General features: G+C 46.1%; 2 protein-coding genes across 11 annotated transcripts in view; one reads left to right on the top strand and one right to left on the bottom strand.

The window, feature by feature from the left end:
* The window catches only part of LOC118512944, a 138104-nt gene that overhangs the window by 18187 nt on the left and 92115 nt on the right, over positions 1–27802 (top strand). The gene's annotated exons all lie outside the window — the stretch shown is intronic.
* On the bottom strand, positions 14029–14969 carry LOC118512946 (protein G12-like). The gene is made up of 2 exons (XM_036058165.1): positions 14814–14969; positions 14029–14745 (listed from the first exon to the last, which is right to left on the bottom strand). The coding sequence occupies exons 1-2, from the start codon at positions 14814–14816 to the stop codon at positions 14137–14139; spliced, it is 612 nt and encodes a 203-aa protein (XP_035914058.1). The 5' UTR covers positions 14817–14969; the 3' UTR covers positions 14029–14136.

Below are 27802 nucleotides of genomic sequence, written 5' to 3'. Positions count from 1 at the left end.
GAAAAGCGCCTTTTGCTGTAGGTATGTCTTTTGAAGAAGCAGTCTCGGGATGAATGGTAGCACTGATGAGGATTGACGCGGAGCTATGAAGATCGACGTAAGCTTTCATTAATAGTCTCGATGATGATCTGTATTGATAACACGAACAAAGTGCGGTTGACTGTAAATAGTTTATTCAATAATTCTGAAGGCTCCTTGAAGGGATTTTTCCAACGATAAATGATGCTTTCAAGAATAGGAAAGAGATGGTTTTACCAGCGATGAACAACATTGCTTACGTCGTTACCTTTTCTATCAAACACTACAGCCGAGGAGCTTTATTGGACATGAATATTTACCGTGAATAAATTTGAGCCGCTTAAATTGCGTAACGAAAGCACTTGTAAAGCGTGCTTGGGTTTCATTGTTGTGTCTAGTTTGCTACCGTAAGCAACCACAGTTTCAAATTGAATATTAATTCGAGCGTCCATTCGATCGTCCGCGACCGCTCATTATATTGGGCGCAAACTAGAAAATTGACCAAACCAACCCAGCTGCAAGGGACGGAGAGGACGCCGGGTACCGTGTGTGGTAGTTGCGTGTTTTACATACCCGAAGATTTGTAATGCTAATTACTCGCAATATTTCATGCCTCGTCATGTCCTGCTGCAGGTTGGAGTGGTACCCGGTGTAAGCCAGAGTGCCGGGTGCCAAACAAAAGTGAACGTGAGGAAGTGGATGTTGCGACGATAAAGAAGGGCTTTTTGGACGATTTGAGCCGACGATACGGTAAACGATGGAGGTTCGGTTCGGCCTTATTTATAGACCGTGCGATGTCGGTGTCGTCAGCGAACGAAGCAAAAGTGTTGGTCAGAATCGATTAAGGGCTTTCGAATTTCAAGGCCACCGTTTAAGTGGACACGCACATTGAAAAAGACGATTTCACCGACGACCACCAATACCGTGGTCAGTTGCGTTGCTCCAGTTCTGGGCGGTTCTTCTGTAATGAAGAGCAGCGAAGAGCTTCTTCAGAAGGCTTTAAAGCCGTGCAGAATAGCAGAAGCAAATTAGTGCCGCAGTTTACTGATTGTAATCTGTGAAAGGGTTGAAGCTACTGCAAGACTCTGGACGGAATCATCTCCCAGCGTGATAGCGAGATAGAAAGGCTAGTGCTTCTGTGTCAGCTTCGATTCGCATCCCCGTCTCTGTGGTGAATTATGATTGACAGTAGAATCGCGCACCCGGCAGATGGAACCACTGTGCGCAGCTGTCAAACTTCTGCGGAGGTATCAGTGTTGCCAATTAGTGGTAGGCCTTATGATTACTACGGCGCGATCGTGTTTTGTCATGTTTTGGAAGCTGCAGGCGTGGCTGTACCGCGCGCGAGTGGATTTAATCATTGAATGAGAAGAAGCTGACACCGACAGACAGCTGTGGATTGAAGAGCGCGCCGCTGATGGACAAGCGCAAGTCACGAGTCAGTAACGAACGTATATTTAAAAATATCCACCCAGGTCCGACGTTGGGTGACAAAATCAGGCGCCCGTTCGTTGAGAGCAGCGAGTAGGAGTTCTAGTATCTCGTGTCGGTTTCATCGGTCCCTTCCTTCGAGAGTTCTAATTGAACAGAGGGCGAATCGTCGTTGCCGCATGAAACCTACATCGGTGGATCCAGAATCGACAAACGGCTGACAGAACATGGAAGTTTTGCGAGACAAACGAAAACGAAAACATGGCACCGTCGCTCGCCGGCGGACGACGGACGGTGCGTGTGTGAGGTCACAGTGGGTGGTGTGGTACGACATTCGTACTTTACAACGTCGCGCGCACTGTCTTATCAGTGGCGTCGTATCTGGTAGAAATTTCACCCTTTGCAGACCCCTGCCTGCAGCGCAACATCGATTGTGCTGTTCGACGTCGGCTCGAACGACGAGACTTCAGTGTGGTTCGGGCGTGTGAGGCGTGCGTTTGGCGAGCAACTGTTGCAGATCTAGTCAGCACACTCTCACCGTGTCGGTGGGACCGCCTGCACCGGACGATCTAGAGACATCGTGGGTTGACTTATCAAAAAGTGGGGGTTCGTGCTGGGTTCTGTGTTTTGTTTGCCACGCTACACCCACTGCCGCAACGGGACAGTCCAGTGGTCCAGAAACTGATTTACAACCTTCCCCGTCCGGGCGCTGCATTTTGTCTGTTTTGATGAAAATTTAATTGGCTTTCGATTCGCTTTGAACTTCGGCTGCCAGAGCGGGGAGGCTAGAGAGCGCAGCCCGTTGGCTAGTTGCGAGCTTGGCAGGCAAATGGACCGAATGTCGTTGACCCTTCCAACCCGGGTAGGGTCCCAGGTTGGATAGATTAACAGCTTCCAGACCAGATCAGGGAGGGGGCGTACAAAGTATGGGAGGAAGCTCGCTGGTCAACAACTATGAATTGAAGAGTTAAGCGAGCAAGGCACTTGGCTGGTTAACGATAAGCATAGGAAAAACATGAAACACAAAGCACTCTCGGGATCGGATGTCGTCTGACCGCACCGGGGGGGTTGGGGGACAAGCGCAAAAACATGCAACCCCTGCCCGCGGTTGTTGGGGTCGATTCATCGGATAGAGATTTCGCACGGTTTGGGTCGGTTCGGTTCGCGCAACAATCGCCAAAAAGGCTGCTGATGCTACCGAGAATTGAAAGGGAACGGTGTTGTTTTAATTAACATTTACTTTTGCTTTTGCACACTGCAACTGTTTTGCGCCGAGGCTGAACGGAACGGGCCACACTTCGTTTACATCTGCTCAATTATTCGGGCTCGTGATTTAAATCACGCTGATAGGTAAGAGGGTATTGTAACGTGTTGGGTTGTGCGGATTGGGGGTGCATTATCTAAGCAAATTATTTTCTCATTATAATTGTTGTTATTTTAGTTGGTTTTGGAGGATAGTTTTTGGTATCGAAGATCTTTGGAAGTTCGTTTCAGTAGACTTCATTAATTAACAACGGAGCAACTTCACTGTGCTCCTTAAAAATGGAATAAAACTTAGCTGAAATGCTTCTCAAATCAGGGAATGGTTGCCGTGTGTATGTGTCACCGATTCATCGCAGGCCTTTTCCTATGTAATTTTCATGGAAATTTTGGTAGTAATCCGTTGATTGATTTTTCCTTAACGAACTAAAACTATCGAGCTGGTTAAAAAGCTAAGTGGATGCCACTGACGCAGTAAATGATGCAAGCGGTTTACGTCATATATCAGAGACATGAGAGACAATTCGCTAGAATGAGCTGGCTATTACAAAGACTATTTCATGCTTAGATCATAAATTTCCACCTGTTTGCCCCTGTTGATATATCACCCAACGATACACGTTTACCAAATCTACCCACCGGAGATCATAAAACACACAGCACACAGCATCGGTTTTATGATCACTTTCTGTCACCGTTCGTTAATTGCTCTGATCTCTGATTCTGAGGCTTTAACCCGAAACCTATAAACTATAATTTCCACCATATCTACTAATTTTAATCATTCACTTCGCCGCGCTATAAGATGTGTCTTGATACGCTCGCCTTTTATTACTTCATACAATCCATTTTCCATGGGAAGCGCGCCTGCCGGACCATGATTTACTACACTTCAACCAAAAAATTGTTGCACTGCTGCACATTTTTGCATCACCACACATGTCTCGTTATGCTGCTACAGTTTTGTTTGACTGAAAGCTTTTATCGTGCTTGTTAAAAGACGGCATTTCATCAGCTTCCAAAATCAACCACCCCAAAAGTGGCGGTGCGTTTTTCGGATACCCTAATAGGCTTCCGCAGGTTCGTTAAAAAGGGTGGTGGTGGTAGCATTCGGTTTTCCATAATCAATGTAGCGTTTTATAGCAATTTTGTTAAAGTGAACGAGCGTGTCGGTCGTCGATGGAGGAAGCTCAGAGTGATATCAGATCGCGATCGGGGTGAAAATATTGGTGCTCATTAACGCCAGCCCCCCAGTTGCTTTATCATTATCAAATCATAATCAACATCTGGTGGAACGGGATTGCGTCGTGTCATCTTTACACCAAGCTGCGTCCACACATGATGATATGGCGGTGGGCACACACGCACGCAGCTTTCCTTTCAATCATACATTTTTCCATTCGGAAGGGTGTTTACACAGCATCAGCTAGTCGCGAGTCGCGGAGTCGTTAGCGACAGGGCAGACCGAGAGTTTTCCTTGCGCAAGGTGTAACGATTGAAAGTGGTTTCCTTGTTTTGGTTGGTGTGGGGTGGAACCCACCACCAGGGTAAAGGAAGGCATTTTCCTCGACCAAACGATTAAAACCACATCAATCGTGGTGGCTGTTGTGCTCGGAGTCACGTCACGGAAACGATACGGTTTTTGTTGTTGCTTCTTTCGGTCGTTGTTTGCACCCTTCGGGAAAATGCCGCGGATCGATTGTTTTGGACCATCAATTTCAATTTTCAACCGCCGGGGCGCGATCGCCTTAATGTGTGTGTGCCTGGAGGATCGCGACGGTAGCGGTGGTGCATGCATAACCAAGTTACGCCCGATCGAATGCATCGTGTGGATTGGATGTGATTGGGGATGTGATCCGTAAGTGCAGCGAAACCAGATGACAGCAACACATTTCCCTGAACGTATGTCGCAGTTGGTTGGCTATTTTGGGGGGAGAGCTAAGCTTTTTACCCTTAAAATTACTTTCTCCGTTAATTATGGTTTTCGATCGCTTTTGTTCCCGTTTCGGTGCATCACAGTTCGTTGATTTCCATTTGGAACAGTTGTGAGTTAATTTTTCGGCAGAGAAAGAGAAAGAGAGAGTGAGAGAGAGAGAGAGAGAGAGAGAGAGAGAGAGAGAGAGAGAGAGAGAGGGAAAAGAAAACACTAAAAATAATCTCCTTGGACAGTTCACCTTAATTCTACATTTAAACGCATCGAGCGTTTTTTTTTCGCTCCTCCGGTTCGTCACGTGATGATTCAATTAGCTTACTACCTGACGGTTTTTTTTGCCTCAAATTACATAGCCTGCAAGCGTTACGCAAAAGCAACCCTATCTCTAACGCAGTGCCTTGGCGAACGGTCAGTGATTTAAATGAATGCCCAAGAAACGAACCTCCCCCCTCCCCACCCCCTTTCTTTTTCGCTTCATCGGTGTAATCAATCGACACGTGCTTTCGAGTTTAATAATTTCATTTAACGCACCTTTTTCGTACACATACCTGGATCGAGAGCCGACCTGAACTGTCCCTTATCGAACGGCGGCCAAAAAAAAAAAACGTGAAAAATTGGCGAACTGTTGTTGGTCAACGTTTAAGATAATTGAGGCCAATTTTCGATCTTCCCATCCTTCTCGTGCTCGATGGTAAATGGTTTGCTATGACGAGGGCCGGGTACGCGTTCCAGGAGCAACAACGCGCACTATCCGTTTGGCTACTGTTACATGACTGTTGTTCGCTTCTTCGTTGTAAATAGTACCCGTTGAGGTGAAGCTTTTACCCCACCGTGTAGCGAGAACGATCGAAGATGTAATGATGATGGTGTGGTAACAATGCTGCTTTCGTTCAAAGTGACACGGTTTTTTCGGGTGATTTTCTAAAGGATAGCAAATGGCGGGGAAACAGGCTTCCTAAATTAATTTCTAACATGTTTATGCAACACCTGACATGTGTACAAGTGTGGCTAATTAGAATTAAAAAAACTGCATACAGATGAAGCCGTGGGTTGCTCATGCCCCGGGCTCGTTAATGTCAATATTGGTAGCGTGCAAAGTGCAAACAAGTAAGGCATCATTGCGGACATAATTGAAGAAGGTCGCACAAGAGGGTGATTCATATGTCAAGAGATCACATCGACACGACCGATCGTATTGGATCCTCAGCTCCGTAATAAAAAAAGAATAAACTACCCAATGTGCATAATTTGTCCATTGTCCAGTTGTCTACCTACTCGGACTCTCACTACTCGGTTGTGTGGTGTGATAATGATTTAAACAATCAATTTTTTTGCTGCTGTTGGTGTTGATATTGCGACGATCGCTTGCTTCACCTGTACCGACTCAATCACTTCGAAGGGGTTCGTCGCTTGGTGCAAGTTTTTTGTTCTCTCGCGATTACGTCTCGCCGGCGTGAAAGTCTTCTCGCGAGAGACACGGTGAAGGTATTGATCATCATTTCGAGCCGAACGTGGAGTGGCAGGGACGGGGGGGGGAGGTATTGTTTGGTGGGCAAACCTTGCCAAACTGGCCAATGCAAATGCAACCGAAACAAGGCCGACAGGTCAGGTCGACCTGCGATCGGAAAATTGCGCCGTCAACGAACGAGCGTGGACCATTGCATGAAAGTTTAGTACGGCATTCGGGTAAGGTCAGCCACCCGGGTGCAGCAATGGCCACTGGGCATATGTGAGACCTGTCCGTGTTCGGGGGTCGGGAAACGAAACAACAAAGGCTGACGGTAGCCGGACACAACCGGCTGTGGGTCTTGTTGTAGAAAATTCGTGTAGATGAAATCATCACCTGAGAGGGTGTGTGTGTGTGCGTGTGGTTGTAATGGCGTTTGGGGATAGTTTCGGAGGTGAGCAGGATATTATCAACTGCTCGTGTGTGTGCCGTCCAGTTTGGTGAGCTTAGCGGACGAGAAAACGAGATTTGCATGTTTAAAAATCGTATCACCGTGGGTCAAGGTAAGCGATACGATGGGTGAGAGTAGAGTGGAGGAGTCACCCAAAGACAACAATCGTTTGCTGGACTATTAGATAATATGGAGTGACATTCATGGAAAACAATGTTAGAGCGATAAAAAATACAATTTTTATTAAGCCCGAAACCATTAAAAAATCAGAAAGAAATTACATAATTTACATATGCAGCCGAAATTTTCCCAAAATGAGGACAAACCGAGACGCCACCTGTGTGATGCAAGAGGCAATAAAAAACATCATCATCATCATCATAATGCTAAGCGCACAGCACCACATCCGCCGTCCGTGCTGACCCACTGTACGACACCACTCTGGGCTGAGGTTCTTTCGCTGAAGATGGGTGTTGAATTGATGGTAATGGGAACCAAATTATGGGACGAGCCAGCTATGTATGGCTGCGAGCAGAAAGCAGCAAAAAAGTCCAAGTAAGGGTTCGGTGTGCGTTTTTTTTTGTTTTCGCCTTCTTCAAACCATACTCGTAAAATTCAATCAATATTCCAGGGCTGGCGGTTTGCGAACGGGATCATCGATTTTTGTGATTTATTTGATTGGCGAAACGGTGAGGTGAAAGTTGGGCGAACATTTTTGCGGTTAGCAAGCAAAAAAAAGCCCCCCCCCCCCAACTCAAGGACACATTTATTCCCGCTGATGTGGTAACCATCTCGATCATATTTGTTCGTACTTATTTTTAGAGCCGATGAGCAGAGCGAAGATGATCGAACTGCCGTCGAGTACACACAAACGAACAGGCGAATAAATCAAAGAATTTTATTGCCGATCGAACAAAAAAAAAAAGGTCTCAAAGGAGAGAATCTCTTGCGCAAGAAAACTGAGAAGGTGGACGCGAAGAAGCGATTTTGCCAAGGTGACAAGTAGCGTGTAATTTATTGTCGCTACATTCTTTGCGCGCGCGTAGTGACTAAGCACACCACCGCGCGGTCGTCTGCGCACGCCTCGTGCAGCAATTAAGCTTACAAATGTAAGCAACTTAGCGAGTACAGATTGGAGCCGATCCGGCGATTGAGATCTTCGCATCTTCGGGAGATAAATAATTAGACGGAACGGACGGGAAAAAACAGATAGGCGGCGATTAAGAGTGCGGGAAAAATATTCTAGCCCTTTTTGAGCTTCCCTCTGGGAGTTGTGGTGAGTTGGGACGGGGCGATTGAAGGAAGGGTCGGGAGAAAAAGCGATGTTTCTGTGAATTTTGCCGTACAACAACATCGATCTTTACGCTGCAAAAAGCAACCTTGATGATGGTACGCGAAATTCAATCCGCAATGCAAAAAGCCACACTCCTTCCCGCCGAAGATGCATCGTGTGTGTGTGTGTGATGCATTGGTATCGTCAGTCGGCAAAACCCGAGATGAATCGGCATCGACACCAACACCCAGCCAGCTGCAGCAGTAATGTAAATTGTTTAATTGTACTTAATTAAATTGTTCGCTCCCCGGTGTGACTGGGACTCCGTCCAGTTCGATTCCTGCGACGGTGAATAGTACTCCTTCCGAGAATGATTGTGGCTATCTACGATCTAAGCTACCAAAAGGCCGATGGCCCCAAACGGTCCTAGATGTGCGATAAATTAGTGACCGTTTCGCGTTGTGCGAAAGCGATCCACTCACTGTTCGCGACACAATAAAAACATACCACATACATTCTGTGCTGCGAGCGGAGGAACCGAGGCGAGCGAGCGGGATATTGTATTTTTATCGCTGGTTTAAAAATATCCCTAGGATAGGATAGGAGCGCACAGCTTCACAAGAACCCAACACAGGAGTGGATGATTTTTCACCATTTATCAGCAATTTTTCCAACCCCCGGCTTGCTTTCCCTGGGCTAATCCTGGTGCGCGCGCGCGCTCACGAAAGGCATCAACAAAACCCTCATCATCTATAGCACGGTTGTTGATCGGGGCATTGTCGATTGATTCTTTTTAAAAGCGTGCTCTCCCGGCTCACTGCTGTGTTCCTGCCGATCGGTTGGCGGAACCGAACGATTCGATCGGTGGTGCTGGTGGTGATGGCTCCAGCAGTCTTTGAAGTGGGATTTACAATAGACATTAAAAATTTCTACACGAGAACAAAACACTCACCATGAATGCCTTCCCGGGAGGGATGGGTGGATTGGGTGTGCATTGGAGCCCGGAATCCGTCGTCGGGGTCCCTCGGGAAGACTTTCGTTATTGACGTTTTCAATCGCGGAGGTAGCCAACTTGTACGACCTTGCTGTTTTTTTTCTTTCGTTGTTGTATCGCAACCGCTCTTTGAGATGCACTCGAACGGATGCATTCTGGACTGAGTCTGATTGATCTGAATCCCTTGGGCAAGTCTGTGTCAATCCACCTTCAATGCCGGTATTTTTGTACCACAGAATGTCTGGAGTGTCGGTGAAGAACGCAAATAATGGAAGTTCATTAAGAGCAGTTTATTCTTGCGATCGTGATGGATGTCGTGAACGAGATCGGGTCTTTGTAAAGAATGCTACTAAATTGTGACAATAAGACCGCACCAACGTGGCGGGTTAGAATTCTTGGCACATGAGAATGAGCTGGGGAAACTTTACAAATTACTATCGACACCTGACATTTGTTGGGCGGCTTGAGCGAGGGCTTCGATTAATAGTGTCCAAATTGACACATAAACCTGTGGCTCGATCGGACGCCATCTTCCATGAAGTTCTGAAATTGATGATGGATCTACTGGACATTGCAGACCGATGACACTACTGCCGCTATACACAGACCAGTTTGTCAATTGGTGGTGCAGTAATTTCTTGCCATTAAAGCACGTCCTTTTGCTGCAACACTCCAATGAGGTGTAAAGTGGATGCAATTTTATTCCCTTACCCATTGCATTGAGGATTTACATTTTTATGGTCCCGCGAGATTTACAATCTTAACCTTTCCAGGAAGGAAAACTCCATCTTCAACCAGCTTCCGACCAGTGTACGCAAACACTGCAATTGGTATTAATGTCGAGAAATCGATCAATACAGACACAACGCATCAAGGTACGCGATCGAAGGTGCAATCAATCTCGATCGTGTGAGGCGAAGCGTTTCATTTGCACACGCTGATGGAGAGTCCTCTTAATGGTAAGGGGATTAAAGTTGGCACGACTTTTATTTTCAATCAGCACTGATCGATTCCTCGGTGCACTTTTTTTGTTCCTTTCCGAAGATGGTTCCTTTTTTGCGTCTTCTTTCGTACATGCACTTGTAGTTGTGGTTTTATTTTAGTGCAGTTTTACATGACGATTTAAATTCTTGATGTCTTTGCGAGTGCGTTGGGTTTGAAGAGTAATGATCGGACTACTTGATTGGATGCAATCTCACTTATGGGGGCACGACAGTGAGAATTTAATTATCGGCTATCACACTACCATTGGAATTATCCTACGGGAAGGTGTTTATGATACAGCGTTTAAGGGCTTAATAGTTAGCAAATTCAGCTCATCTTGCGTTTAATGCTCGTGAGTGCTATTTTAAATGCAGGATAGGATGCGGATCCTTGTGCGTGTGAGCTTATTTATTTCAAAATGACCACTTGGACCTCCTGCAAAGCTGCTAACCGCCTTAAGAAAGCCTCTGAGCTAATCTGAAGTAAAGTAACTATAAAGAACAGTTGAAAACGAACTGAAAGCATGGTTCCCTTGCAGTTGATATCGCAATCCCCATCACCGATTTCCCTTTTTGGTGTGGAATTTATTCTGGGCGCTTTCACTCGGCCCGGTCCGCGATATGATGCAATAATGGGTTCGTCGCTTGCTGCTCGTTGCATGGAGAAGCTGAGTGCGCTACTTGTTTTGGAAGGTAAAATTGTTTCCCGCTGTGAAATAAAGCGTGTGTTCTGTTTGTTTTGGCCAAGCTCGCCACAGGAACCCGGTTCACCGTTTGCATGCAATGCAATAGATTATAGCCCCTGACGTGAGCAAATAGTGCGAACAAAGGTTTTTCGTGTGCCGTTCTCTAGCCGAAGGAAGAAAATGCCTACAGGCGACGGTCCACGGGACGGGAAGTGGAAGGGCGCACTCTGTTATGGAAAAGGAACAGGATTAGCATAAAGCTTCAACTACACAAAATCGTTTCATTTTTTTGCGAAACATAAACCGACACTTTACTAGAATCGGGCATTTTCCCTACCGGGGGATTATGTCAATCCGACCGTGGTGGCAGTGGCAAACACTTTCGATCGTGGGGGGGGGGAATACAAAGGCTTCGAACTTCGGGGGTGTGGCGCACCAAATAAGCTTACGATAAATGACAGCCGCCCTTAAAAGCCTTGCCGCTCGTTTTTTCCGCGGTTCGGATTATATTTCGAGTGCACGCGGCGACGACGACAGTGGCGTCGGCTTCTTATGATCCGACACGCTCGATCTCTGGCACTCAATATAAAGTCTTGGGCACATGTAAATACACAAACACACACGGGGAGAGTTTTACGTCCACTTCTCGCAAATAAACTTCACCGGTGAGGCACGGCTTGAAATTCCTTCTGGATTGCTCGTTTTAATCGTCGTTTTGCCGTTGAGCGTCGTCGGTCGGCGAAAGTGATTAATCATGCAATCTGTAGCACACTTGCAGGCGCTGGCGCTGGGGCAGCTGGGTGCTTGTGGCGGAGCGATCGTGCACCAGAACACACATTCGCAGGCCCAAAAGGAGGAAGTTAATAAAAGCAAGCATGCAATAAAATAATAGTCGTCAGTCGTATATTACCGTGCAAATAGGGGGTTTCCCGCTCGTGTGGTGCGTTGAAGTCACTCGGCGAAACAATGGTGGTCCGTATGGGGATTTAATTAATTTCATTTTGATTGAAGTCAAAGGTGAGAGGCGCCAGTGTGCGCGAGTCTCACGGGACAAAGACGTTTGCCCGAAGGATATGTGTGGACACGAACCGTTTTTCTTGAAGGATTCGTGCTGTGGTTGAAAGCGGGAATGGTATTTCTAGCCGTACGTTCTTTGTCATCCGGATGCACGCGTCCATGCGTGCTGGCCGATTTATTGGAAGTATGCTGAAGTACTTAGCGGCGCACCGTGCAGTGGCCATTCGAGTAGCCCGCAATGGTGATCTTCTTGAGCACGATCATGAGAGCTCTTTTTGGGAGGGTAAAATGCAAGGCACACACGATACTACTCTGTGGGAATGTCGAAAGGCCACCCTTTTGGGCGCTACGGACGATAAAGTTCTTGGCCAATGTGCGTACACATATTGCGTACAGTGTACATAAATGTCTCGTTCTAGAATGTGCAAAAAAAGGAATCCCTTTTGTGACCATAAATTACCCAAGAAGAGCCATTCGATATCAACCCGCGGTGGTGGTGGTGGTGACCCTCCGTCATGTGCATAACCTGTGTGGGATTATTGGAGTAAAAATAGCCCTAGCCGGGGTTAGGTTAGGGACAGATGTTTTACGTTTCAGTTTTGCTGTAAGTAACTCTAAGGTTATCGGGCGCCCAGAATCGTTCGGAATGTTTCGTTCGAGGGACCTGTTGCATGAAGTTTCGTTCGCTAGCGACTCCTCCCCGTTGTCGGTTAAAAAGGGGCCCTAGAAATAATGACCATCATTCGAGTTCGGGTTCGCCTTTGACAAAACCTCCACGAGAGAAGCGAGGAAGCAAACGAATTCCAATGTGAGTCACAGTGTCTCCCTAGCAATGAAACATAAATTATCGACCCTAGCATAACTCACTACACTTCGATAGTTGAGTGGATAATTCAATATGTGTATGTACGGTCCGGCGTGGCTTCCTTCCTTCCCCCTTCTGCGTGTGTGCACATACCTCAGCCAGACAGCAAGCCATGCTCACGACCTTTGGAGAGGTCCGCAAACGTTGGGTCCGAACGGACGGTCAGTAGCGCGCGGGTCCCACTATCGATCGCCCTTATTCAACCTCGTCCCGGGTCCTTCCAATGGCAAAAAGCTGCCTACGACGGGGTGGCAATGGAAGAAAGCGCTATCTGTCCCCAACCCTGTGTCCCGTGGGTGTGTCCGGCGCCTTTTGCATGTTTATTGATCTTGTGTGGGGTAGTCGATTTTGTACTCCCTCTCTCCCGCCCTGTCAACCTCCCGCTCTTTGTTGAAGTTGGCACAAGTTTTATGTTTTTATTATTTTAAATAAATCGTTACAAGACGGCTGGGTCGCAAGGGTCGCGCACCGTGTTCGACCAGTGTTCTTTTGCTGGTGGGTTCTGGGTGTGCGCCAGCCCGACCTGACCACAATTGTTGAACATGTTCCGAACGTGCGAGGGGATTAGTATGTCTTTTTCTCTGCCAAGCGTTTCTCGATCGGTAAGATTTTTTTTCATCGTAAAATCGTAACAGCGAATTGCATCCAGAGCACGTGCTATTATCGATGTTTTGTTGGCTGGTTTAGAATTACGCTTTTTGAGGAGGAAATTTGGACGGGCACTTCAACAATTTAAAGTGATCTTTTGTGCTGTAAATATTTGAATTCACGATCTTGTAAGGTTTGGAAAAGAAAGACTGTAATACGTTATAGCATATCAATAACAGCAGATAGGAGTTTCAGCTCTCCAGCTCAAGCTAAGCCACCGCGGCATTGCATTGTTTCTCGCTTCGAAAGCCTGAGGGAAACATTGGCTTTTATGGATTTTATGATCTTTGCGTGGCGCAAAGCCTCCTTCTCTACCTTCTCAGTATCTTACCCGGTAGGATTAGAACAAACAGACATTATGCTGTGGCTCCCGCAAGACTTGAGCTTCCTTGAAATCCTTTACCAACCGACCGTACCCGGCGGGCATAGACACCGTAGCTCTTTGGCGGTCATGGTCCACCAGTCAATCACCAGCGGATCACGAGCTGATGGAGGCACTGGCCTGTCAGCCATGCGGTCCACGATCGACCAAAGTGACGAATGGCGCGTCGCTGGTTGGTAGGCTGTTTGATTTTGAGCCAACGCCTTTAACGAAACCGGCAGCCATCAAGATATCCTGACGGTCCCATCCTTGGCCCCGAGTTGTATCCTGCTGACGTACTTTTTTTTGCCTGCTGAGTCATGCCGGGCCGAGTAAGGTGTGTGTACGCAGCTATCACGGAAAATCAATCTACCCATCGTGCACACGACGAACGAACCCGAACGGTGGTCGCCTGTTCGTAGGTCGTACCGTGCAAATCGTGACGCACAAAGCTGTACGGGCTCGCGTCCTACGTCAGCGCGGACTTTATTCCCCAAGGGTGGACACATGGACGCGTAGAAGCCCTTGCAAGCAATTAGCTACGGTTTTTGATAAACGAGTACGATTTGGATCGAGGTTTTACTCTCTTGTTTGTGGCGTGTCAAGCGGCGTGGAGTTTCCGCACGCCCCCGAGCGCGATTTAGGCGATATAGGGAAAAATAGTCAGTTTAGGCGTTTGCTCTCCGTGCTACCACGTTCTGCGTGTGTGTGTGTCTGTGTGTTTATTGTCGACATCGGTAGAATCTTGGTGCTTCTCTCTGCCCGACATCTAGTGATCGTGCCAGCCGAAGAACATGTAGATCACCTCCAGAATGCGGTCCACGTCCACACCGTACGCACGCAACTGATTCGAAACGCGCAGTACGTCCGGATGTTCGGCTACCTCGTGGAACACGTCGTGCAGTTCCTCGACCATCTGGTGCAGCTCGGCAAACTCGCTGCCGGGCGTAGCGATGAACTGTTGGGCCAGCTGGTACGCTCCATCAATATCGCTCACCGAACGGATCTCGTCCATCATGGCGGACCAGGAACGGGCGTTCTTGCCTACCGTACGGCTGGCAGCGATCGGCGTAAGTCCCAGCATCGCCGCGATGCTGTTCAGATAGTCGCGGATGCTAACGCCGCGTACCTCCGTCCAGTCGGTGATGGTGCGGAGTTCCGGCTGGCTGATCAGTACTATCCAGGCCTGGTCAACTTCGTTCGTTTGCAGGAAGGCATAGATTTCGGCTACTTCTGGGTCCGTTTCGATGTAGCGGTTGTAGATGGCACGCACCTGTTCCATGTTGAGGTAGGACAGGAGCTGGTCGAACTCTTCACGCAGCGTGGCCGCACTGGCGAAACCCGCGCAGAGGAAGGCCAAGACGATTGGTAGGAGTTTCTGTTAGCAGGATCAAAGGAATTTTGGTTAACTTTGCGTATGTGCAAAACAAACAACTGAAAACTTACCATTTTGACAAGAAAATGTTTGTCCACACTGTCCGTTAGGCTCGCCGAATGTGTCCGACTTGTCTGAAATTGTCCCGTTGATGCTGAATTTATATGAAAAAAGGTTCCGTTAAAAACTGTGTTCTTTCTTTGCGTCGTTAACGACTTTGATAACGTTTCTGCGACGATAACGAACCCGGCTAGACATTGTTTCTCCAGTTGAGATTCATATCCGTTAACACCTCCAATTATGTCCAGAGCAAATGATAACGGATTGGTCGTTATTACGTGTAGCAATCGACAACAACAGTGATAACGGGCCGTTTTTGCAGTCCGATAACGTTAGTGTTGCCTGCTGTTGCTAGCCGTTAAACGTGTTGCTTGGGATTGTTCAAGTATTGGCAATAAACGGAAAACAGAAGCCATTTGTAAAGGTTGAGCATTGCACAATAAATCTTGTTTGATTGAAAAATTGATTTTTAATATCAATTCCGGTCGGTTTTCCCGTGAGTATTGCGCACTGCTTCTCGCTAGTTATGCTACGCAAAAGACAGCCCACGTGTTTTGTGGACTACGTTCGTCTGCAACGGAGCAATCTAATCGAATCGTATGTGAATTAAATTTATTACCTATTGCCCGCATACGTCCGGGGCACAGGAGCAGTGGACTACTAAATTTGTCCCGGTGCGATCTACGTGCGGGTCTTAAGTCTGTCAGCGCATACCGTCGGTATTATAGGCGACCGTTTGACATCTCGCGAGAGATTGAGTCCAGGAATCAATTATTGTACCTTATGCCAAACACAAAACAAAACAAAACAAAACAAAAAAAAATGGATCGACATGAAAGGCTGACCATGTGTTTGACCCTTGCTGTATGTGTTTCCGTAATTGAGAAACAGGCCTCGCTAGGGATTTCTGCTGTGCTTGGCGTTCTGTTGGCGGCGACCGAACCGAATTCTTGCTGACAATTTAAGACTGTCAGCAATGCTGGCACTGGTGACTTGTGACGCATGATTCATAAATTGTGGCTGGTCAATGCCGGGGAGAAGATATGGGGTCGCAGTGACCGACGCAACCGTACCGAACGCTGAAAGACGTTAGCGTAATGGACATTGGCAAGGGTGGTCCGTGGTGACGTGTGAGTCACGACTTGGCCACCTCTACGTCAAGATCGTTGGTACAAGCTCTGCAGAACTTTACTTCCGCCCCGTGACGTGACGTTCTTGCGACGCTCAGGGCAAATTATGCAAACCCAGCACATAGGCGAGGACAATGGTATGTAATGTGATATTTAAACTTAATAAATAAGCGGGATGAAGTAAATCAGCTAAAGGTTTTGTTGAGTTACTACCGTTAGAACGGGACCTATCCCTACAATCCACCATCATCCCGGTAGAATCCTTTATCCAGTAGAATAATCCGGCGCCCTTTGTTATCTACGATGCTAACGGACCCGAATGCAGTCTTGCCAGGTCCCGCATCCAGCATCGAGATTGACAGCATATGTGCGCACCATCTTCCCAAGCAGCTCCTACTGTTGCTAATGGTAAAATGATGGTCATAAAAATGGTTCTAATGATCGCCTAATTGCAATCGGTTGAATACACTCTGCACCGGGCCGGGTCCGCCGTATCGCCGGGGCTGATAACCGTTTAATGGTGGATCGATAGCAAACCGAACGAGCCGGTACGATTTGCAACATTGTGATACAGTAGCTGCTGGTGTACGGAACAAGCGATGAGCTAGTTTATTGATTTACGAGCGCAATTCACAGTTGCACTTTGGTTGTGAATGGGTGTGAAAGATGGCTGCTGTAGGAGAGCTGTCCGTAGGAAAGGTTTCATATTTTGTAGTACTTGTGGATATCGTTTTATCGACGTTGGGAGACTCGTTGCCGGACATTGCAATTTAACACTCCAAAGTGTAAATTGAACCTGTAAACAGCATTTCGCGTGGAAAGTTTACAACCCCTTGCGTGCGTGCTGCGTAGTGAAACATGCATTGCCTACATTTAGGCGCACAGCCAAATAAAGCACGCGTAGTCCAAAATTTGTTTCAAAACCTCGTAACCGTAACGTACTTTATGACCCAGATTGTGATTATTCGCTGTGCTGTGCTGGGTGGGTACCCTGTGTGCGCTTAATGATTTAAAATGCATGGAAGAAATTAATCACAACCGCTATAAAAATTAGCCACATTTGTCAAAAGGCGAAACGCTGCACCAAATTCATGCAAACTGTAGCCATCGATCTACGGCGATCCGAAACTGCAGCAGGATATGGGATCAAATGCTGGCCGAGTGTCATTTGTTTTGTCAACTCCTACGTAGGTAATCTCGTGCGATCGGTTTGCTGTCCGTTTTGGTAGCCAGCGTCCAAAGTCGACACACGTTGCCCCAAGGGTACCGCACCGTTTGGATGCAGGAAATAAATAATGGCAACGATTTTTTTGGACATTTTATCGCTTCCTGAACTCAAGCAGCCTAATTGATTCTCGTGTGCCCATGTGAGGGTTCTGGTGTTTGATTCAGGAGTCCTGAAATGGGTTTTAATCTGACCGTGCCTCCTAAAATTCCCTTTCACAATAGTATATTGTGTATGGCACACTCGAAATAAAAAGGAAACCCCGGTCGTTCGCGCGTATAAGCAAATTAAAATTCGATTTTTCAATCCCAGCACGCCCAACGGGGTCGCCCAGTATACGACGACGACGACGATGATCGTGTTCGGGCCAGGGTTTAGGCGTCGTTGGCGAGCAAATAAATCAGCAGCACACCAGTACCATTGAACTCGTACCGGTATCTGGAGGGTCTTTTTTTTGTGTGGTTTGTTTTGCACAAAACTAACGCGGGCGAATAAACTCCACCAGCACGTGTGCCGATCGAGCCTTCGTTCGGGGTGGTATCGTGTGGTGCAGCGAGCCCTTTTATGCTGCTCATCGATCGTCCAATAAATTGTGTGTGTGCAGTTTTCGACAGTTTTACGTGATTAAAATTGGTTCTGGAGCGGTGGAGGGGGGAGCCAAGGGGGAGTAGTTTTGCGTTCTGATGCCTTGGTCCTTGTGGTAGGATTAACCGGCACGAGAGGATTTGTCGCTCGTTTGTTTGTCGTTTGGCTCGTTAGCGAGTCGGAAAGCAAGGGGATATTTCAGGTTCGGTTCAGGTTCCTATGGGGTCAAAGAGATGCGTCTTTGCAAGTGGACGCTAACGTGCATTCCCGAAAGGGAAAGTACACAATACGCGCTCAGTTTTGGGTGGTGTCGTATATTACGTCAAATTAAGATGCTCTGGAAGGCACTGGACGGACGAACGAGCGAAGGAAGTAATCGATAAATAAAATTCTCCTTGCGCATTTGAGCGGGGATGGCATGTGATAAAGTAAGGTATTTACGTTTTATTAACTGCAGGCACGAAAGTAAGTCACAAATTATACTTTTCCGTGTGCTAAACAGTATGATTGGTGCTAAATTTGGCTTATTCAAAATATTTGCCATATTTTCGATCATTCTTAAGTAGAGCACAATGGAGTCGTCGGAATATTTTTTCGGGCCAAGGCTAATACACCTTGAACGAATATCACGTCTAGAGCGACACACACTAGAGGACGGTCCTGGTCATCCAAGACGCTCTGTTCGAACACCGAATCAAGCAATACAGCAAGCTTTGTGATAATGCTGATGTGGGTGATTTGGAGATGATAATGCTGATTTGGAGAGCTTCAGAAATTCTTCCGCCAGCAACGAGAATCAAGAACGTTGATGCTGCGAGTTGATACATTTCTTTTGCGTGTCCTTTTCCTGGTACTTTCAAATATTTGTGACTTTCCCACAAAAAAGCCGCAAGAGTTCTTATATACCGGTTTAGTTCCCATAGCCGCATTTGAGGAACAATCTTATCAGTTTAAATTCGATGATTTTCTTTTGATAATGCGCAGAATGACTTTACAACATGCTTTGGAAGGATTTTTCCTCTCAATTGCAACCTTTTCTTCTCTTGGGTTAACCCAGTATAAAATGGATTCTGTACAACATTTGGCAAAGCCCTTATCTTATCCTCACAATTGATAAAACAAAAACCTGTTGACCCCTAGGTGTGGTGTACAGGCAGGTACAAGTCATGACCGAAATTCGATTACAAAATCCCTGTTATCAAACCTTAGGTAACCATAACCGGACTGTACTGGAAATGGATTGCCTTATCGGAAGTGTGGTGTGGTAAAAAAAACGAAATTTTTACAACTGATCGATTGTCGCTTAGCTTCGCGTTTGTCGTCAAATAAATGTGTCAAAGAACTTTATTGCTTTACGATTCAGAAGCTAATCGGAGATGACTTGGGGATCGCGCAGTGGAAAAAAACCTTCCGCTTTCTTTTTGTTGTACTATTTTTAACATTGGCACCGTAGTTGAGATAAGAAGTCACCATTCGGAAGCTCGATCGATGCATGAATGGAATAACGTTTCAATTTATCGCAAAAGTTGTATTGAGTAGGGGTTTTTGGTGCCACGGCTCGAGTTCAAAGCCGATTGATCGATTGATGGACTTTCCAATAAAAGCTTTAATTTAATTGCCAGCTTGAGTTGGTACAGGTGTTTTTTTTTTTATTCATAAAGAACGGCCTGGCCGTATTGCTTTGGTATAGGTGTTATGTAATTAAAATTAATCTAGAAAAATCTTAAAATAATTAAAGTAAATTAAATTAGTAGAAATTCAATTGAAATTAAATTCTTAACCATTAAATTAATTTTAAACTAAAAAAAAAATCTTCTTCCTTGGTACTACAAACTCGAAAGATTTCGGCGCTAAAATTTTATTTCTCTGGCTTTCCATGATTTGATTTTACCCGTTGCAAAGTAGTCAGCACTGCATACGGGGAAACGATCTGGATGAGATTTGAATCTCGGCCCTGCCGTGTGAAGACCGGCGCCGTTATCGGTTACTGGACCCTCCATTACCAGTCAATATTTCTTCGGTTTATCGACCACATTGTTTTATTGTCATCTGTATTATAATTTTAATTATTTTGTCTGTTAAAATCTTTGTGATAACATGAAGTAATGTTAAACCAAAGTCTTCTTATCCAGATTTGTGATATATACATTTGTTTTCAATTATATATACCCAATAATGGAAGAAATTATCTTTTGGCATTGCAACACAAAATGGTCCACTTTATTTCGATTTATAGTACGATTTGAACATCAAAAATAAAGCATATGTGGGTGCGTTCCTGCTCGTCCACAGCACTGAATTCAACGGACATAGTTACCAAAGGATAAATGGGCATGACTATAATGGTGTGAGTGGTGATAACGACCTCATGGGGACGTATTGGGCAGGATGTTCCGAGCATTCTGTCGCAGGCATTAGCACGTTCGGGTGACAGTTCTATTGGACTAGTTATCCCGAGAGCATTCACGATTTGTTTGAATGTGAGGCTCTCAGCAGCATAAGCTGGAATGAAGAAAGTACATTACTTTATGGCAAGGAATAAATCCGTTACGAGGAATTATGTTGTGGAACACTTACGAGCCTCGTACACCATCGTTACAGTAACGTTCGTGTTTCGGGGCAGCAGGCAAGGCATTTGTGAACATCCACTAATTACCACGTAAGAAGGGTGAGGTCGTCCATTCGAACAAGAACGAGTCTGAAGCCGCTCTGCACACCCGCCACAGACAACGAGCGTTACGAAAAATAGCACAAGGTAGCGCATTTTTTTGGATGTAAAGTATTCTCTCTTGGATGATGTTTGGCCGACACTGGTCGATGCTGTACCGAGGTACTTTAATTAACTGGTACAAGACTATTTTGAGGATTGGAAAATCTTTCGGCTTTATACTCGCTGGTTGATCCCTCATCATATCTTATCGTAATAAACTGACCGGCTTTGATAGCTCGGAGGTCAAATTCCATTCTTATCCTACTTTCTTTTTTCTTTTTTAAGGGAGAGATTAATCCCTAATTGCTTTCGGAACCACTTTTCGGGTAGCTCCTTTTTATGACCGTTCATTGTAATCCAACAGTGATGAAGCAATTATTCCCCCCGCTGTGATGGTATTGCTTTATCAATGAGGAAAATAAGAAACAATAAATCAATATCAATAAGTCATATACGGTGCAGTTATCTTCAACAATAAAATTATAACAGATAAGTAACAGTATAAAATTTGAAGCTTGTACTTCAAAACAGGCTGAGTATTCATCGAAGCGTTCACCGAAGCGAGTTGTGTTGAAACAGTCATCTTCTAAGATGAATCGATTTAGTGAGAATAAACGATGCATTGCAAGCGGCGCTTTATTATTGCTGTTCTTTGCCTGCGCAATCGACATCGCATCAGGTATTGCATTTCGTCCCTGTGCTAACGGCCGTCCCCAACCGGCAATCGTTCATATCGAAGGATGTCCCCAGATGCCATGTGATATTGTGCGAGCAAGCAATTCGACGCTCACGATGGTTTATTTAGCACGTAAGTTGATGTTGGTGTTAAGCGTTGAAGAGAACGATTTGACACTAATTATAATGTTTAATTTTATAGCCTTTGAAGCTCAGAGGCTTAAGTACGTACGATACATTACAGCCCTTGGGATCACTGCTCCGAAACCGTTGGAACCTGAGCGTGAAAATGGATGCAATTGGCTGATTGGAAGCTCTTGTCCGATCCGCGGGGGAGACCTGGTTATAAGTACTCATACATCGCGCCCGCTTTCCATTTATCCGTTAGTATCGGCCACTGTTGAATTTAATATTTTGGACGAAAACGATCGCATTTTGGTTTGCTTTGAATACGATATTAGAATAGTAGAAGCGTCTGTGAAAAGTGGGTGAAGGAAGACAATGGTTGTGCATGCTTTGTTAAAGTCGGATAAATTTTAAATAGTACATTCATAATGATATAATAAAAATTGCATTGGAGAATCATGGTATTAAAATTGATACATTGATTGATACATGGGATTGGCTGATTTGTTTGATTGTTGATACTTTGAGTCATTAAACAAAGGGAGGCAAATGTCTTTCGCTTATTCTACTGCAATAGTATTCAAATAATACGATTACCGGGCTTCTAATGAAGCTGAATAAATGGGTCAACGGGTAGAGAGTTTGAAATTTTGGAAAGATTTGATACATCGTGGGCTCGCCCTGCACGACGGTACTCAACGGCACGAAATAGCATACATTTAGGCGTGGCTGCCATGGTGACTGAGCGTTCGCGTGCGTGCAGCAGCACCGGTACGAAAAGTGAACGTCGTGTTTTCACCCGTGAGTAGTGTGGTGAGTTAAACGGTGAATGGCTTCTCCGTGTACGCCTTTGAGCACGCTCGTTTCTTCACTGTACACGGTGGTGTGGTGAGTTGCTGCCCGCTTTGTCTGTCGCACTGTGACACTGTCAGGTAACGCTTCTACTACACGCTCCCGTCGGCAAGGTGCAGTGTTAGTGAATATAATCAGCATGCGTTACGCCACGGGATACCATCGCGCATGTCCTTGACGGTTGGTTGGCTCGCGATCAAAGCACGGCAGGAATGTGCGATCTCATCGTGTCAACGTACGCATCGCATATGGGTGACTGCTGCAGATGCGTGCAGCAAGCAGGCAGAACACCGCGCGGTCCTTCTTCGCCGCTGGACATCGATAGCGGGGTAGTCGTAATTTATTAATTTCTAATTAAAATGTTGTTTTGATTACTGTTGTGTGCGGCGGAAAAGGAAAACAAGAAACGAAGGGTTGAAGTGTGCCCGCTTACGCTGATTCCGGTGCAGACGATGATAAAAGGGTGCTGCTTCGCTTTATTTCGTGTCTGGATCACGCCTTTCCGATCGAGCCAGCTACCAATCATCAGGCGATCGGCCAAACCGCGATTCCGACAAATCGATCGAGAGGATCTGTCTGTCGCTCTAACGAAGTTGTAGGAAGGAAGAAGCAAACGAGAAAAGGTAAACCTTCTAGTTGCTTGAAATATGATACACGATGATGATAAAGAAAAGAAAAAAACGCCCAAGAGTTGTTTACCGATTACCCTTTCGATCGTTTTCCGATTGATACAAAATTTACGAACGTCTGAGAAGGACTTGCCAAGCGATCGGGGAGTGCTGGAGTGCGTATGGTACTAAGAAGTCGCGCTGCATTGGTTTATTGAAATGCAAAGCAAGTGTCTGTGCGAGGAATTTATTGATCGACGCTCGGTGTGTAGAAGAGGGGCTTGGGTGAGCTGGCAAACGATGCCAGACACATCCGTCGTGGCAATTATCCATCGCGTACAAAGTAGCAATTGTGCATTCGGCTGGATTTGATGTATTCACCCCAAGGGGTGGGTTAAGGGTGAAAGATTTGAAAACACTTTCAATTGAACGATTTATCATCTCGAGCGGTTCTGTACTGACAGCTGAATTTAAGGAATTTTCAAACAGTGACAGGACTGGCACTGCTTTTTCTTTCCTACATAAAGCTACAACTTCGTGGCCAATCTTCATCCGCAGGAGAATTAGCTTACTTTGACTTTCAACCGTGATGGGTCGGCTTCCATGGGGATGTTCACGCGGTCCTTCTACAGATATCGGCACGCTTCGACAGCGGCCAATTAGTACTATCAGGAGGGCTACGCCGGATTTGACTGCCAGATGGGTGGAGTAAACGGTCGTGCCCTGTGGTTGAACTTTTATCATGAAGAAATAAGCCCGCACTCGGGACGCAGGGAAATCTGTTGCAGCTATGAATAAAGATTAGCTTCTCCTTCCAGTTCGTTCTTAACCGCTTGGGATTGCTCCGGGACGAAAGTGTCCACCTGGAAAGCTGTGGCAAATAATTCTACCAGAAAGCAGAAGAAGACACGACACGAACAGAGCGAGCGACCAGCGAGCGAGTGCCAAAGCACCGGGTTCAGGATTTACAGCTTCATTGTACATAAAGCGTGCGCCAGAGGTAAAGGAGAAGATCGGACTCGCGCCAACTGCATTCGTAGGGACTGCCGACCCGTGTGTTTCAATCGTGTGTGTCGCGTCCGTGTCTTAATCGATGTATTCGAATTGTTGCGCTTTATGTGCGGCGCAAAAGAGTTATTAACATTCTTGCCTTATTCGTCCCTAAAAAAAAGACGCTACAGACACAGCAACTGCAATCGAAGCAACATGTCTACTAGATCGGTTGCTACTAAAAAAGGGGATGCGTTTTTCGATCGCAGTATGTTTGCATTTCGTGCGTACGATCGTTTCGCGTCGTCATGTAGCGATTTTTTTTGTGTATTTTTTTGTCTCGCCACGGTACGATCAGTCTATGATGTTTAGCTATTGTATTACAACATAAATAACATCCGATACGACTCCGGAGCCGGGGACTCAGCCTTTGCCCGATGGTTGTCCCATCCAGTGAACGATCAATATTTATGATACTAGCAAAGGGTATTGGAGTAATAGTGGAGCCAACAGTGCGCTCCACTGTGTATGTGTGTGTGTGTGTCGTGCAATCGTTTGTGGGCTTCTCATTCTTCCGATACAATGAGCATCGGGTAGGAAAATGAAATCGAAAGAAGCTGGCACTGGTAAGGGGGGGAGAGAAAAACAAGAAGAAAATTTTAACTTTGGCGACCGAACTGCTGCGGAACTGCGGAATGGGAAATTAAGTTTATGCAAAAGCAAGAATCAATTAAAGTACTTTATTTATTGGGGAGCGTTTATTTATTTGGTGCACGGTAAATTCGCATTTCGCATGCGCGCTCGAGGATTGTTAAATGCGTTGCGAATGGGGTGGAGTTAGCTACAAATCTACTAACCAGCGACTATTTAAAGCGAAACGAAAGTCTTCTATAAATTAGATTGTCGTGGCGCGTAATTGTTTCGCTGCTGTGAACCGTTCAGCTTAGCCAGGCTTTATGCAAGGTTAATATTTCTCAACGGAATGAAGAACTCCTAAATCCCCCGACCTTGAAGTATACTGGCCAAATCCCAAGCAGACAAAAACAAAAAGAAGCCCAATGGGTGCGTTTGCTGGAAAGTGTGGCTTTAAAGTTTTGCTTGCATGATGATGTGTACAAGAAACCGTCCGCAACTCAACGGGCGCAAGTCATTGTACCGTGGAGAGAGCGAGAGAGAGAGAGAGAGACTTGAACAAAAACACACGCAAAACTCAACCGACCGCATAGACGGCGAACCCCTTTCGGGTGGTGCATAGACGAGATGCTTCTGTTTGTGGCCAATTTTCAATGGTATCGCAGAATCGCGGCCTGCCTGATATCTGCCAGCCACCAACCAACCGTGTATCGAACGAACGGGCCCTGACATGCGAAGGTACGAAGAAGAAAGGAGCTTTGTTTGTGTTGCAGCGAGGCACGACCCCACATGAAAGCACTGTAATTTTACAAATAAGCCGAACAAGGGAAGAGGAGCTGCGAACTGACCTACAATAAAACCTTTTCGCTTGTCATAGCCTTGGTCTTCCAGTTGGGAATCGTAGGGTTTCCGGTAGATAAATCATTTTCTCCTTCTTCCTTGACGTCACTACGAGGAACTACTTTTAATTTATAAAATAATCGTTAATTGAGTATTTTAGACGCTCTATTGAAAGAGCAACTCAATTATCGCCTTTTGAATTATTGAACGAATAAGTTTAAAAAAATATATAGCACTCCGGAAGGAAATCAATTTACTTCGCTTCCTAATACGCTTTTAACCTCCACCCACTCCACCCATCGGTTATTGTACAATCACGTTAGCAGCTCAGTTCGCCAATAACGAAAAGAAGAAAATAAAAAATCCCTCCACCAAAAAACAAACAGACGGTTATGATTGAGTGAGTATCGAGCTTCGAAACGAAGCGAACCAGAAAACAAAACAGTCGGAACGACCTTTAGGACCGAATTCCAGCTGCACAATCATGCCGAAAACAATTCCATCACCGGGTTTCGTATCTGTTGGTGTGTGGCACGAATTAGTGGGCCGGCCACGTGAGGGTGTTACATCAACCGTCATTAGAGTGTTGGGTGGCTTATGTCTTTTGATTGAATTAGCCACGATCGAAGCTGGAACACGGGGGTTTATGTGGACGGTAATGTTATATCTTCTCGTACTTTTATCCCTTTTATTGTGGCTCAAACAAGCTCCAATATCCCTTTCGGCGTTTGAGTGTTTTACGTTTGATTTTACCCACATCGGGTCATCGGGCAGCAGCGCAAGCCCGGGTTAGGTTAAGTTGCACCAGTGCAATCGGTGCTTGAACAACATCACCTGCGGTTCGGCTGGCGTTACGAACAATTGCCTACATTGTACGATTGTTTGTTTGCTCCCTTTCCCTAGTGGATGATTTTATTTTGATTCGATCGACCTCTTTTCCATTGGCAAAACACTCACAACAACGCCACTACTACCTTTACAAAAAACAGTCGCTGCAGTCTTCGAGTTGCATTGCTGGCTGCCAACCATGTTGGAATTAGCCATGTTAATTTTTGGGTGGGGTGCTAATTGATCTACAGCCACCCTCCTCCTCCTTCTGTTGTAGCGAATCCTGCAGCACACTTTGCCAACGGCTAAACACGTAACGGTTGTTAAGCAAACGAAGAAAAAGAGAGACGAAACCGAGCAAATAAAGTTTTGCTCAGCGTTGTTGGTGTGGCGCATGCGCACGCTTATGTTGCGCCGAGGGTGTCGATATGTCTGTGTGTGTGCTTATGTTGCACACATTCGGACAAATATTATTGTTTTAAGTACGGTTTAAGCATGATGGTAGCAGTAGCGCAGCAACACGCCAGCCAGCCTGCCTGTACAAATCGAGGGTAAGGCCCGGGTAAGCCAACCTTAAATCCGCTCCGGGTGTTCTCCGGGACTTATTGATCTTGAGACGCTCCCAAAGCTTGCGATTTGTAAATGAAAGCTGGTTGGCACAATTCCACAATTTCCTGCTGCTTTTGGGGTGTCGTTTGGAAAGGGGTTTTCGGGCTTCGGATCGATCAAGCTGGCCAAAGCACGTGCCATTCGCCTTTGTGTGTGAGTGTTAGATCAGGAGAGCAAGGCGAGAGAGAGAGAGAGAGAGGTTGTATGGGAGGGAAAACGGGTGCGTGAAGGTCTCAAAATCAGGGCACAGGCGGTGGCGGCAATTTGACTTAGGACTGGAAGTATTACTGGGGCTGGGGTGTTTGAAAGTCTCCAAGGTTATGGGTTTTGGTTCGATAATCGGACGGGTTGATGTCATAGTAGTACGTGGCGTTGGTTTAGTCGCGATCGAGGGTGATCGCTTTTGTAAGCTGCCTGAAGTGGAGACTTGCGATATGGGGGTGGATTATTTAGTGGTTAAGGGATGTAATTATTGGCTAGCTAAAGCGTGGCCTAAACTATGTAAGGAATTTAAAGTATTTCGAAGGGATTTCCGGGTGTGTTCACTGATTCTCATATAGGAGACCCGAAACAGGAAGAATTGAACTAAAGTTGTAGGTCATAGAATCGCTTTAAAATCAGATCAGAGACAGATAGCTCACCCTTACGAGCAAACAAAAAGGGCTTTGTCCTGCGATGACATTAATGCAAAAGAACTCCACCACCGGACATTCATCGCGCGCGACAGACAATATCGCCTGCAGGTTAAGCATTCATATTAAAATACATCTCCAGGATTCTGATCGTGTATCTCCGCGCTCGTAAAACACTTTATTGTGGAGTGTCCTTTAAGGCGGAATAATATTTATCGATCCGTTTCGTTCGAGCATTCCTATGGCTCATAGCGCCCCACAAGATTGCGGTGATGACGATGGACTCATAAAGCGCGCTTTGCACCTGAAACTGTTATTGGCCTTATTCGTCGCGACCGTACCGTTTCCTCGATTGCAGACTTCCAGGTGGCTTCCTTCCTTTTATCTAAAAGCTTCACAACAATTCAACAGCCCATTCAGTGCGGATTATTAAAGGCTCCCCTCGAAATATGGCGGCGGTCAATAATTTATCCGTCCCCAAATCGTAAACCTTGCGGCGGCACCATCACATCACACCAACGGGTTGCGGTCGTCCAATTTCCCGCACCCGCAACGCG

Source organism: Anopheles stephensi, chromosome 3 (assembly GCF_013141755.1).
Source record: "Anopheles stephensi strain Indian chromosome 3, UCI_ANSTEP_V1.0, whole genome shotgun sequence".
NCBI lineage: Eukaryota > Metazoa > Arthropoda > Insecta > Diptera > Culicidae > Anopheles > Anopheles stephensi.
Note: the sequence above shows the minus strand (reverse complement) of the source record. Positions and strands in the feature narration are given on the sequence as shown.